Below are 14,145 nucleotides of genomic sequence, written 5' to 3'. Positions count from 1 at the left end.
AACGCTATACGGATAGATATTTTAGCACGCGTATTGGACTTTGAATTGGTAATTATAATTAGAAAAATATTTCTACACTTATCGAAAATATGGCCGTCATATTAGGAGTACTGTGTACCATAGCAGCCCTGCTTTCTACAATACCTAAGCCAATATGTAAGTAAGATAGGATCTTAGCAGTAAGTAAAACCAGAAGTTTATAATAGGCGAAAACTATTCGCTAGTTTTGGAGTAATTTTTTAGGAAATGGCGAGCAACTTCAAAATACAGTTTGGCTGTTATAGTATGGAAGAAGTTGGTAGTTTGGGGTAAAAGGTGTACTCTTTTCGTCCCAAGGCGGGCGAATAGTTTTGGCCTATTATATCTCCTACGAGATAATTATTCATCTACTCTATAAAAATGAAACGTACCTTCGCGGGCTCTACGAAAAATCCAATTTCCCAACAAAGCGCGGATGTAATTTTGTGTATTTTTGGAAAATCAGTGGGAGCCTGAGGAAGTACATGTTTCAAGGGTAGAACATTAGGAGGAGTTTCCATATATGGATATTTATCTCGTAAGAGTTAATGTTACATCCAGGGTTCGTACACGACCTGGAATACCTGGAAAACCTGGAAAAGTCAGGGAATTTGAAAATATTTCCAAAGGGTCAGGGAAAAGTCAGGGAATTTGAAAATAATTCCAAATGGTCAGTGATTAGTCAGGGAATTTTAAAATGACCCCAAAAAAATCCGGCAAATAATTTTTGAAAGATGTATTAAAAATACTTAATAAATATTTTTCAAGATTTTACCTCAAAACATAAATTAATTCTACAAAAATGGTCAGGGAAATTTTGCAATTTGGTCAGGGAAAACCTGGAAATGTCAGGGAATTTAATTCCGCAAATTTTGTACGAACCCTGACATCCCAATCCTACTATCAGATTCCTCTGTGGTCTCGTGCTACTACAATTCACCAGCCAAAAACCATCCTTACCCCTACAACTACGACATTTCTGACGTACCAACGAACGCTTGCGATTTTCTGATGTACTGTTTTGTTGGGCTAGATCCCAAAACTTACGACATTAAGATTTTAAACTACGAACGCGACATTGTTCAAGGTAAGCGTACATGATGTTGTAATGGAGAGGTCCACGCGTAACTCATTGGTCAGGTTTGGGAAAAAGGTAACTCTGTTTCTACATTGCTACCACAAACTACATTATTTTATTGTACCATTATACATAGTTATTTTGTGTCCTTAACTGTAATTATATCCTAATATCTAAGAGCAGAAATTAAGACTCAATAGATGGCACCTTTATTTAGTCGACCTTAATTTACGCACTAAAATCATATTAGTCCGACCAAAAGTGACATAATTACCAAAAGTGTGTCAATCGGACCTATTTCTGAATGAATGTTAGGAGCGAAATACAAGTTGGGAGGGGAGTAGGGAAAGTATGCCTTGGGGAGGGAAGGAAGTTAAAACCAACAAATAACGCCTCGTAGTGAGGAACGGAGGAACTAAGTAGCACTGGTCAAAGTTAGTGTATTTTTTTATTTTTCGTCGTTCTTTGTAGATGCTATCGCCATCTATACCTACGATATAATACCATTGACTAAAAAAAGATCCAGAAAGGCGACAATAAATAGTCTTTTACGTGGTCTATCTCGAGTCGAGCATTCATTAAAACTTTACCATACGAAAGTACAGGGATTGTCACACTTTTGTTTTTTATGTCACTTTTGGTCCAACTACCGTTCGTTAAATGGTGCAACGTGACATAAGCACGAACAGACTATACGCTCGCGATGGTGTTCACTTTGTTATTTAGTAGAGACAGGAAACTACGCTGACCTCTCCATAAAAAGAACCTGTTTATAGCTGCAGTTTAATTTACACACTTTATCCTTTGAGGTGGATTTTACGAAGCCGTGGCTCTGAAGAAACGCAGCCCTAAGACCAAGATATTGCTGGCCATAGGAGGATGGGGTGAAGGGGTGAAGAAGTACTCGGATATGGTCAGCAGGGACATCTCGCGCCACGTCTTCGTGAGCAATGTCGTCCAATTCTTGCATAAGTATGGATTTGATGGTTTGGATTTGGACTGGGAATACCCGGGTGACGTTGCTCGCGGAGGACGCCCATCGGACAAACAGAACTATATTCGATTGCTAAGGGTAAGGGTTTCATCTATAAAGGGTTCTACTTTTACAGACCCTGTAAACCTCGTTAACCCCTAACAAATAGAGCAAAACGTACTGAAAATTAAAACACTTTCATCACGAAAACTGGCGCTTAGTTCGGTGAAATAATGTCAAATTAAAGAAACGGAACAAGTTTAAGTCTTATTAAAATTATTTTGAAATTTGAGATCCAAATGCGTTTGCACTGGAATTTATCGCCAGCAACGTAACCATTCTGCTTGTCTTCATTAGTGTTTCTTCTATGTGTTCGAAGTTTAAATTTACGAACTTGATAATTGGGCAGGAACTCAAGGCGAAGTTCGTGCCGAGAGGTTGGTCATTGACAGCGGCGGTTGGTGTTTTCAGGGGCACTATAGAAGCTGGTTATGATTGCGCCCAAATGGGACAGTAAGTTTATTTATTTCAAAGTTTCGCATCACCCTCACGCTAAGTTATAATTTGTTTAGGATTTAGCTATATTATCCCTTTTAATTATGGACTAATCTACTTTTTCGCGTATTTTATCATCCTTCTCACAGTCCAAAGGTGTTTTCTTCTAACTTAACTTATCGTATATTCTATTCTCCACCACACTCCCCCCTTTTCGGCTTTCCGTTGCTATATGCAACGCGTTTTGAAATTTTAAATGTTTAGGCTTAGTTTCTCCTTTAGATTTGACAGTCGCCAGCCAGATTTCCCGCACGGTACTGATGAGTTCCAAATAGAACGAAACCGGTCTACCGTTGGAATTTCTGGCTATTTTATTTAATTTTAATTTAGTTTATTACTCGAAGATCTATTTGATCCGAGTTTCGCGTTTTTTGCTCGAAGACCTATTGGGTACGAGTTAGTAGTAAGTTTTTAAATTTCTTCAAATTTGTTTAGGATTTAGCTATATTATCCCTTTTAATTATGGACTAATCTACTTTTTCGCGTATTTTATCATCCTTAAGTTATAAACTGTCTACGCTGGAAGCAAAAGTCAATATGACTGTATACTATTGACTTTTGCCGCAAGACGCGTGCACAAACACCAAGCAAAATCGTGGGACTAAAAATGGGAGTTGAAACTGTATTTTTTGGCGCGTGATGACGTTAAACAGAAAGCCCCAGCAAATAGAAACTGTAACTTTGACGTCATCACGGGCGAAAAGAGATCCGGTTTGGACCCCTTCTTTGTCAGTCCTACTCTGGCATCACAGTGACAGGTTTATGGTTATAAGCTTCTTCCCTTATGCCTTTGTTGTAATTAGAAATAGACTGAATTGTTTGACCTTTCTTATTCATTGAGAATCATTTGACCAGACTTTTGGATTACATTCACGTAATGACTTACGACATGCGGGGGACATTTAGCTACGCAGCGGACAACCATGCCGTTCTCTTCCGCAGATCTTTTGATTCGGGACGCTATGTGGAGTTGAACGTTGTAAGTCTGGTTGCCATCTTGGAGCAACACAAGGAGAACGCAGCTAGCCTGCGGGGGGGGGGGGGGGGGAGACAATTTCCGAACTTTCCCCTTCCGACGGCAGCAGGCGCTAATGCGTCTAACAAGGAGAGTACCCGAGGTGTTTATTTCCGATTTAGTTCAAAGTCGGCCGTAATGTAGACCTATATGAGTTATGAAATTTCCCAAAAGGAGGCGTCGCACTACCCATTCGTTTTGCCATGGCAACCGAAAATGTTTTTGACCACTTACAACCAAAATAAAAATTTTTCCTTATTTTACCCAAAGATTGTTACAATTTTAACCCAAAAATGTTCCAATTTACCCAAATTTGATTAAATTTTCCTAAATATAGTCCAAATTACCCATTTCGTGATTTTAATTTTTTTTTTAAATTTTCGTAGGTAGGATCCTGTAAAACCGAAAAAATCCCATGCTTTTTTAAATGGAGATTTTTTAGTTTTAAGTGGTCAACACATTTTCGGTTGCCATGGCAAAACGAATGGTTAGTGCGACGTCTCCTTTTGGGAAATTTCCTACCTCATATAGGTCTACATTACGGCCGACTTTGAACAAAATCGGAAATAAACACCTCGGGTACTCTCCTTGTAAGTCTAACCAATTAAAATTGTACACAAGAAAATGCTCGACTTTTGACGGGCTGCGTTCTCCTTGAGTGGAGTGCTGTCTTTGTTGCTCCTAGTTGCTATGCTTCGACATATTTGGTCAGCTTTTGCGGAAGGGATCCGACAGTTTTAAAACGCTTTGTGTCACTACAGCACGACAGCATGTACCTATGGGCGTCATGTGGTGTTCCTCGAAGCAAACTGCTCCTGGGGATTCCTTTTTACGGCCGTTCATTTAGGCTAGCGGATAAAAAATTCAATCACATCAACGCCCCCATCGCGGGTGGTGGTCGTCCTGGTTCAGTAACCAACGAAACGGGGATCATTTCTTATTTTGAGGTAATTTGGGCGGCACTATACTCGAAATCAGTGTTATCTGGGACTTCTAAACTAATCTGAAACTAACATTAATAAACATTCACAGAAATTCATTAATTGATCACTAGATGGCGCTGTTTTAGCGGCCCTTTATTTAATAAGAGCCCCCAGCAGACAGCAACAACGATCTCGCACCTTACGCACTTAACGGTCAAGCTTGCAAAAATAAATCAACGTATTAATTTACACATAAATATCAAACGATTTTTTTAAAATGGGATAACAATGATTTCGAATATAGTGTAAATGGAAGTGCTAGAGAAAGAGCCTAATTTAAAATATCTTGCAAGATTTGCGCTTTGAAAAAGGCTGGAGTGTGTCACTCTTACGTGGACGCAATTGGTCGAGTTCCTTACGTCACGTGGTCCGACCAATGGATTGGCTACGACGATGTCGACAGTGTACGTGAAAAGGTGAGTAGGTTTCTTGTGCTAATTACGTGACCTTACTAAAACCACAAGTATAATGTAATAGTAATAAGTATGATACTTGGCTCTCGGCGGCGATTTTTCGGGCACCGTTTTCTAACACTTCCAAAACTAGTAACAGCTCGCGGAGAGTTGACAGTCCGTCCGTAATGATATATAGGGTCTTGGGCAAAACAGACTACTATTAAAAAAATATAATAATAATAAAGTAATATTTGGGAGGAAGTGTCATACGTATTTCTATTATGGTACATCTTCTAAAACTAATGATATATTTAGACACAGTACGCTTTGATTCACGGATTCGGTGGTGTCTTTATGTGGTCCATCGATCAGGATGACTTCATTGACGAATGCGATGGGGGTAGAAACCCTTTGTTAAACAGCATACTGTTGTGTTTAAAAGCGAATGGAAAATAGTAATTTATTAAAAAGCACATTTTTTACAAGTTTATATACATTGATATCTATTTACAAATTTACAAGCCTAACTTAATAACCTGGAAACGCTATTACACCAACTATACGTCTGATAGCATAAAAATGCAGTTATAGAAATATCAAGGAGCCCACCGAACCATTCTGAATGTTCGATAACGGTGTCGTTGTGCGGCTGATTGAAACACGAGTTAGGTTCGTTTTTGACATTTAACGTCATTACTTTTTCCGCTGAAATCTTAGACAAGTTGATATCAACATTTCTAGAATTAAACGTTAGAAATGATAATAGTTCATTTAGTGAAACCATAAATAATATAATTATTTTCCGTAAAAAGTGTGTCAGCTAGCTATGAAAAAAAAACAAGTGGATCACGCCGCTGTGGCGGATAGATATAGATAATAAAGCTTTGCATATGACTTGATGATTTGTTATTACACCCATAGCTCAAGATGTATTTTAGCGCCTCCCCCCTTGAGTTTTTTCTGTATCCGCCACTGCCACGCCGTGCCCCGAATAATATTTTAACACTAGCTTACCTAGCGAACTATGTAACATCCGTAAATAACAATAAATGAATCAGTCCCATATCTGTCGCACGTTAATTTTTTTTGAGTTATTAAAAAAAATAGTGCCAAAATTGGTTATTTTTATTTAATATTTATTAAAATACTTGTATAACAATAAATGAGTCATCATGTAACACGCCTGAGTCAGTTGCCATGTATAAGTGACGTCCCGCGGCTTAAACGGAAATTAAACTAGCCCAACAAACGGCCACTGTTGTGTTTTTTTCAAAAAATAGCACAAAATCTATCCCATTTTATAGTATCATCACTTATGGTTTTACACTTTTTACGGAATAATTATTCCACAGACCCCGCCTCCGCCCCTCTTGCTTGGGTGCGTCTCCATCCAATATTAGTCTCTTTATCTCTATCTGCCTAAAACCCTTTCCATTAGTCGGGACGCCGTTTTAGTTTGCATGCGATTATTCCCGAACGCATCACTGCGAAAGGCGGCGGCCAGCGTTGCCAACCGTACTATAATTATAGTACATTTCGCTAATATTACCTTACGATTTTCTCCGTACTATAATTTCTATCGCGTACTATTAAGTACGCTTTTTGCGATAGTTTTACTATATTTACGATATTTAATAATCAAATAAATAATAATCAGCTAGGCTAATACCCAAGGCACCACCTTAGGCCTGAGTAATCAAGCGACTTTTGAAGCCTTTAATTCAGGTGGCCGGGTTACAATGCGTAGGAGGGTGGTGGCAAGCCCTGCATGCCACGCGAGCCAACAGCTCCCTACACTAACTATTACCGTTAACCTCAACAAGTTTTTTTGTGCGATAATTAAAGAAATTTTATAAAGTTTCCTTCTGTTAACTTAAGAAAACTGTTTCCAGTCTGTTATATTACTCCTAGTAGGCCAAGAATGGAAATTTTATACTCCTTGGAGTGCTTGGTTGGGACCTTCTTAGACTCGCAAATACCGACGACTAATCAAGCGTGTTATTGGAACGAAATAGGCCGTGGAACTTGGAAGTCACTATGTGCGACATATGGATGACACAAGAAATATGAGTTACGGCCAGCTATAATCAAGTGCTACCACGCTATAGCGAGTAATCAAAGTTGGCCGTACTTGTGTACTATAATTATCTCAAAAATTCGATAATTTTTGGGTGTGAATACTATAATTTAAGTTTTGGGACCTGGCCACGCTGGCGGCGTTGGGGACCATAGAGGGTTACTTTAGCCTATATACTAGGCCAGAGATCCATAACTCTACTTGGAATGCTTATCCTACCGTATCGCGTATGGTAAGATCACTCTGACGGCTTTGGCCCCGCCTACGAGAGAAAAAATGCCCTTTGCGCGCGCTCCCCTCTCACGTTGTTGTTTGTTAAGTTAATATAGTGACGTCAAAAAAACCGTCAGCCACATCGAGACGAAAATCTGCCGCGATAAGCATTCCAAGTACCAAGTAGAGGCATGGATTTCTGACTAGGCTCGCGTGTAAAACCAAAAAAAAAGATGTGAACTGGGCCTACTTATGTGATAAAAATACCGGGACATTATCTTACTCATCGTCTTGTTCGTCAAGCCAAGAAGACCAGTGTCCATTGTAAAATTCCGGGTTTGATAAGTGGTCTGGTGGTTTGTTAACGACCGGTACTTGAGTTGAACGATAAAGATCCAATAATGATATTACATTTCTGAGTATCTGTAATCGATAAAAATACATCAATACCGTCAATATTTTGCATATCTACCTTCGTACTTGTGGCTCTTGATCCGCCAAATTGTTTCTTTCGCACGGGTCTTCAATTACGTTGAAGAGACACGGTTTCTCTTGAGGAAGGCATTCCCTTTCAACGCCAGAACAATCGAGTTTAATTGGAAACTTTGGCCAATTGGTTTTCGTGTTGTTGTCTTCGTGAAAACCTCTAAGGGCTTTGGCAACTTTATTATCTTCTCTAAGTTCCGTTGGGTTGCTAGCGTTAGGGTTAACATTCTCTTCCACTTTATGCCAACCGTCCATTTTGAGGACCGTACCAGCGACGACCTTATAATCTCCAACGCGAGCCGATTCCGCGTTAAATTGTGGGTTCAACTGCAACAAGACGTCTTTTCTCGGAGATGGTAAATCCTTAATAAACGCGTCCCACATATCCATGCCATCAATGGGTCCTAACCTCTTTGGGTTACCACCCGCGGCGCGATACAAAGTGGGCATCCAATCTACGATATGCATCAACTGATTGGAGATTCTGCTTTGATTCGCCGAAGTTGGATGCCACACCATCGCCACGGCCCTCACAGCCCCTTCCCAATACGTTCTCTTTTCACCCCTAAGAGGCCAATTCGAGCCTCCGGATCTGGTGTAAGACGTCATCTCAGCTCCATTGTCCGACGAAAATATCACTAGGGAGTTGTTAAGTAATCCGTTTTCCCTTAAAGCTTCCAAGACATCACCGACCGAATCATCCAAGGATTTCAGATTTCCCGCAAAGTTTCTTCTGGTATCGTCCTTAATGTAGGAGAATCTTTGGTCCGTCCCCGGTGGGCCTCCGACTGGTTCATAGAAATTGCCTCTGTGGACTGAATGATGTGACAAGAACAAAAACAGAGGCTGATATATAGCGTAATTTATCGGTTAGTCGCTTTTATTCAGTCTAAATAAACCTAGCACACCAACCTTACGTTGGTCGTGAGTTTTAATGACCTCTAATGCTTTTTCGTTGAGAACGTGAGTTAGATATTCACCTTCCCTGTCATCGACAGCTATTAGATTTTCTCTCATGGCTTTCCCGTTATAAATGGGGCTGTAACATTTTGGCAAATTAGTAAAAATTACTCGGTCTAAATTGCTAAAGTTAAGCCTACCTTTTGGGGTCGATAGATTTTGCAGAGCGTTGAAGTAAGTGCATGGAAGTGTTATGGCTCAAAAAATCAATGTTTCCAGTCCAAAAGCCATAATGTGAATGGAATCCTCTGGCTAAGGGGGTGTATTGAGTCTTGTGAAATCCTAAATGCCACTGAAAGTAATTTCAAGTAATTAATAGACATTCCATATTGACTTTTAACAGAAGTATACAATATATCTCTTAAGAGCGAAGTATCCATAGGCTTTAGAAATGAATCATGTATCTTCGTAAGTTTGCAGTCTTTATAGGCAGTTTCCAATAGGCTCTATTTTCCGGCCAAATCGCGGAAGGTTACACCGCATCACGGCTTAACATTTTCACAAGTTTCGTGCGAATAACATTAGCAGTACAGATTAATACTTCTCTCGTAAGAGGTATATTATACACTTCTGGTTTTACCGTTCGTTACCTTCCCAACAAGTCGACTTATGTATCCCAGTTCGTTTAATTTTTGAGGTAGGGTTTTAAAACGTAAAGGTAATCCGTGGGGATTGTATGGCAATATTACCCCGCTTTGCAGGCCTGTTGAGATTTATACTTTAGTGTCATTGCAAGAATATCTTTATTTCAAGTTTTTCAACCAAAGATAATATAGACCTCGTCCCCTAGATTTGAAATAGTCAATAGCCGGAACTCCGAAAAAATTTGCTCCATAGTTACCATGGTAACCAATTATAGATAGTAAAAAATTATAGATAAGACCACTGCCAACTTTAAAGACCCGTTCGCAGCAGCTCGTCATCAAAGTGGGCTGTGATAGGACTATGGCAGCTAGGAGCAACAAACACTAGGATAACGCAGCTAGCCTTTCAACACGCTAAGGCAGTGTTGTGTACAAATCTCATTGGACGAACCATTACGCTGAACGTTTTACGGAAAGGGGGAAGACAATTTCGGAATATTCCCCTTCCGACGGCAGCAGGCGCTAATGCGTCTAACCAATGAAAAATGTACGAACGATAATGCAAGACTCTTGACGGGTTGCGTTCTCTTTGTGTGGGGTGCTGTGTTTGTTGCTCCTAGATGGCAGCGACCGATGGAGGCCGTCGTTTCGGAGGTCACGTGCCGGAAGTGGGTAAACGCTTAGGTACAAACCGTCAATCGAACCTTGGGGTAAACAGTTCTATATTACCTTTGTTACAACTACGGGAAAATAACTATGTTGAAACGATCATCATGGTCTAATTTCCCCCCCTGCACGATAGGGGGGAAGGGAAAACGTCACCAGTTTGAGCTTCAATCGCGTCGAAAGGCGTCAATTTTAGGGAACTAAAAATCTTATCAAAATATAAGCAAACGATTCAAAAATTGTATTAAAATGCCCGTATCATTAATTAAAAAAGTTAAATTTACGAATAACGATGAGGAACCAAAAGGGGGCGTAGCGATAGTTTTCGATCGCGAATACGGTGGTTTTTGTTACCTGTGTGACTGGGATACAATCCAGTGAGCAACGCCGCTCTGGACGGGGTACAAAGGGGTTCCACGTAGTAATTATTCAGAATAATACTGTTAGCTGCCAATGCGTCGATATTCGGTGTCGGAATGTCCTTCATACCATGGAAACCGACGTCATGCCATCCCTTCAGATTTATTAAAATTTAATATAATTTAGTATGACACTGGGTGGTTTCTTTTCGCCTGTTCTCGGACTAAAAGTGTACTCTTTTTACCCTAAAACGTTTTATTCGCCTGTTCCGGGGATGAGAATTACTCCATTAACTATTCGCTTGTTCCGGAGTATTAGGGCTACTCTTTTTACTCCTGAAAAGGAGGTGTAAAGGAGTAAATCAGATTTTGTCTTCTGCTAGCCAGAATTTATCTGCTAAAAACGCCACAGGCAGCCATTTTTGGAAATCGTTTTTATTTAACTATTCGCAAACCACAGAATCGGAGTAAAATCACGTCATAGCCTTACTCTTCTTACCCTACTCCGAAATCCCGGAACAAGCGAAAAGAAACCACCTACTAAAAGATTTCTGCTGAGCCATAAGCGCTTAAATAAATCATCGCCAAGAAGAAATATTTCCGAGAGCCAAGACCCGCAAGGTATTGTTTATATAGTGCTTGTTGAAATAATGGAAACTATTCACCTGTAAACAGAACGTTGTGCTTTTGGCAAGCTGCCCTAAAGGTGAAAAATTTCGATTGTAGACCATTGGACCGAAATCCCATTCGTCCGAATGTACCATTCAACCGAATTCCAATCGACCAAAAACTGCGGTTTGCGCGGTTTTCATTCAATATACCGTTAGTGATACATATTTATATATCGTAGGTTACGTGACGATAGTATATCTAATTTGGACTAAACTATGTCTTAAATATTTATTATTTCGTACCGACGTGTATTTTTAGACCTTTTTCCCTTGAAATTTGATATTTTCCGGGTTTAATTTTGGAAAATAACCTTGATAAGACCCGACGTGAAATAGTTGCCTACCATATCTAACCTAACCCAACCTAACCTAACCCAACCTGAACTAACCTAACCTAACCTAACCTAACCTAACCTAAACTAACCTACCCGAAGTGAAAACGAACCAGATTTAAATTTCCCATTCAACTGAATCCCGCCATGTTGGGCTATAAACGAAAATACTTTTCGGTTCAATGGGATTCGGTCAAACGGGATTCGGTCCAATAGTATACAACCAAAAATTTCCATTATTTGAACAAGCACTATATATAAACAGTGACTTGCGGGTCCTGGCTCTCGGAAATATTACGTCTTGGCGATTTCCTTGGAGGATGATTTATTGAAGCGTCTATTGCGAAATTCTGATATCTTAATTAATGTCAGGTTAGTGTGATGGCAACTTATACCAGCGAAATCGCGTTTCAACCTGAATTTCAAAATCAGCTATCTTCAAAAAGTAAGTAAATGTTTATAATAGTCACATCATGTTCCGATTCAATAATTTATCATTATTTTGCCCAAGGAAACGTTATTTTTATTTTTGAAAGCATTTAAAATTTCCATAAGCCTTGTATCGTCTTTCAAAAAGCCTGACACTTCCAAAAGATTTAACAGCTTGCAGAAAGTAATTAATGATTCATATGGTGCCTATGTATTATCATTAAAAAATATCCGTCGCTAGAATATTATTATATTACATATGATTTTATGTATAGTGTGAAACCGAGGGGCTAACCACTCTTAGAAAGTCTGTACACCGGACTACGCTTAGATTAGCACTGCCAAAGGCAGGGACTTCAAAGATTACGCGTAATCCCATTAGTACAGTCACAGGTACGGCTCTGTACACCGATTACGTGGAGTGATCAGCCCCTCGTGTGAAACAAGTTAATAGTAAGTGTAGGGAGCTGTTGGCTCGCGTAGCATGCAGGGCTTGCCACCACCCTCCTACGCATCGTAACCCGGCCACGTGAATTAATGGTTTTAAAAGTCGCTCGATGACTTAGGCCTAAGGTGGTGCCGTGGGTATTAGCCTAGCTGATTCTTGTTATTATTATTATTATTAAGTAATTAAGGAAAATTAGTAGATTTACTTACTAAATCGTCCGCTAAGATGAAGATTATATGAGGAGGTAGATTTCCCTTGGAATTAATTGACGCGAGAATGGCTACTGTTTTTAAAAAGCATATGTAGAAAGCGAATACTTTCATAACTGTCTTTTTGAAAATTGCTGTAGTTTCTAGATTTTTGACCGACTTAGATTAGACTATCGAATATCTTCATTTTTATTCTACGTAGATGTATTACCTTGCGTTTACGAAATATTTTTTTAATACGCTTAAAAGTAAACTTTGTCTCAGTTTGAGGCCACGGTAGATTATATTACTACGAACTTATCTTTTGTAGTTCTGTCTACATACGCTGTTAGACAAAGACCGTTATTTATAATTGCAGATTTTACGCTATAACATAATCTATTATAGGATACGATAAATACCCTTAAAAATCCAATTATTTCTTATCATTACGATAAAAGGCCGACCATAAACTTCATGTTGTATAAGTGACGCCAGAAGTTTGGCCGACATCTGGTGGCGGCACCAGAATAATATTATTTGGTGAAGTTCGCACTACACGAAGTCCGTACTAGAACCTTGGTGTAACGCAATCCCAATTGCAAAGGCTTAAGCGAGCTATATGTATTAAAAGTACTTTTTCTTGAACTGAGAGCAAATTTAAAAAATAGCACTAAAGAAATAGCATTCAGTAAAGATTTCAAGTTTGTTTTAAACGCTATTTCTGGTAAATTTGAAGACATTTACCTTGCAAAATACGTTTATTCCCAAAACTCCGACCTCGAATTTCTCGAACACAGCCAACTGGCGCAGTCACTAGATGTCAGGGCAATCTCGTGAGAGTCAATTTGCCCCATTGAAGTTTCCTATCTATATACGAAGTTATTTTATCTATGAAGCCGACCAATCCCAGAGACTTATTAACGTGGTTTGGAAATCTGCCGCTGCCGGAAACAGGGCCGACTTAAGGCATGGGCTAAATGGGCTACAGCCCAGGGCCCCCAGCCAGTTTTGGGGCCCCCTGAAAGGTCAGCCATACAGCATCTACTCTAGGGATAAGGGTTTAGTTGGTTAAATAATATTTATGCTCATTTCATATTATGTATCTTTTAGTTACGTCGAAAATAATTTGACCCATCGCCACATCGCGTATCATACGGTACCAACAATTTCTAAAAACCTAACAGTGAGTCACTCTTAGTAAAAATCTTATTTTCAGTAGGCCTATGTACTACTTTTGAAATTAAAAGTTTTAGTTTGATTATTGTGTAGGTGAATTTAGACAACGGACATACAAAGGCTGACCGTTGGGTATCGCAAATGTCTTAAGTTATAATTTAGCCCAGGGCCCCAAAAGGTCTTAAGACGGGCCTGGCCGGAAACCAAAGATTATATCATAATTAATGAACTTTCGTACAAAGGTTTTCCTCCTACCAACAGATAACTTTAGAGCGTCCTAATAATAATAATTACATTATTAGGAATGTAATTATAGTTAAATCATTTCAATCGTGGGTGAAAACTCGGAACAACTCATTCGTTGAGTTTGCAAGTTCTCTCCCCACTGGTTCAAGGGGTTTTCCCTCCCCAAAATTCTTGTTGGGGTTAAAGGTAATAGTTAGTGAAGGAAGCTGTTGGCTAGCGTGGCATGAAGGGCTGGCCACCACTATGGCACGCCAACTCCACCCTCCTACGCATTGTAACCCGACCAACTG

The 14,145-nt window shown here is 39.5% G+C and overlaps 2 protein-coding genes across 2 annotated transcripts; one reads left to right on the top strand and one right to left on the bottom strand.

Annotated features, from left to right (window-relative positions):
* The first annotated feature begins 2 nt into the window (after window positions 1-2).
* LOC149952673 (endochitinase-like) lies at window positions 3-5,550 on the top strand. Its single transcript, XM_090168703.1, has 8 exons — window positions 3-156; window positions 926-1,105; window positions 1,906-2,168; window positions 2,479-2,582; window positions 3,480-3,603; window positions 4,401-4,586; window positions 4,916-5,038; window positions 5,333-5,550. Exons 1-8 carry the CDS (start codon window positions 90-92, stop codon window positions 5,471-5,473), a joined length of 1,188 nt encoding a protein of 395 aa, XP_090024829.1. The 5' UTR covers window positions 3-89; the 3' UTR covers window positions 5,474-5,550.
* Window positions 5,541-12,631, bottom strand: LOC149952672 (arylsulfatase B-like). Its single transcript, XM_090169789.1, has 8 exons — window positions 12,452-12,631; window positions 10,358-10,517; window positions 9,344-9,456; window positions 8,894-9,045; window positions 8,706-8,832; window positions 7,788-8,639; window positions 7,591-7,730; window positions 5,541-5,754 (listed from the first exon to the last, which is right to left on the bottom strand). The coding sequence occupies exons 1-8, from the start codon at window positions 12,563-12,565 to the stop codon at window positions 5,541-5,543; spliced, it is 1,872 nt and encodes a 623-aa protein (XP_090025915.1). The 5' UTR covers window positions 12,566-12,631.
* Between the last annotated feature and the right edge of the window lie 1,514 nt (window positions 12,632-14,145).

The sequence above is a fragment of the Leiobunum rupestre genome, chromosome 3 (assembly GCF_980474605.1).
Source record: "Leiobunum rupestre chromosome 3, qqLeiRupe1.1.hap1, whole genome shotgun sequence".
In the NCBI taxonomy this organism is placed as follows: domain Eukaryota; kingdom Metazoa; phylum Arthropoda; class Arachnida; order Opiliones; family Sclerosomatidae; genus Leiobunum; species Leiobunum rupestre.
Note: the sequence above shows the minus strand (reverse complement) of the source record. Positions and strands in the feature narration are given on the sequence as shown.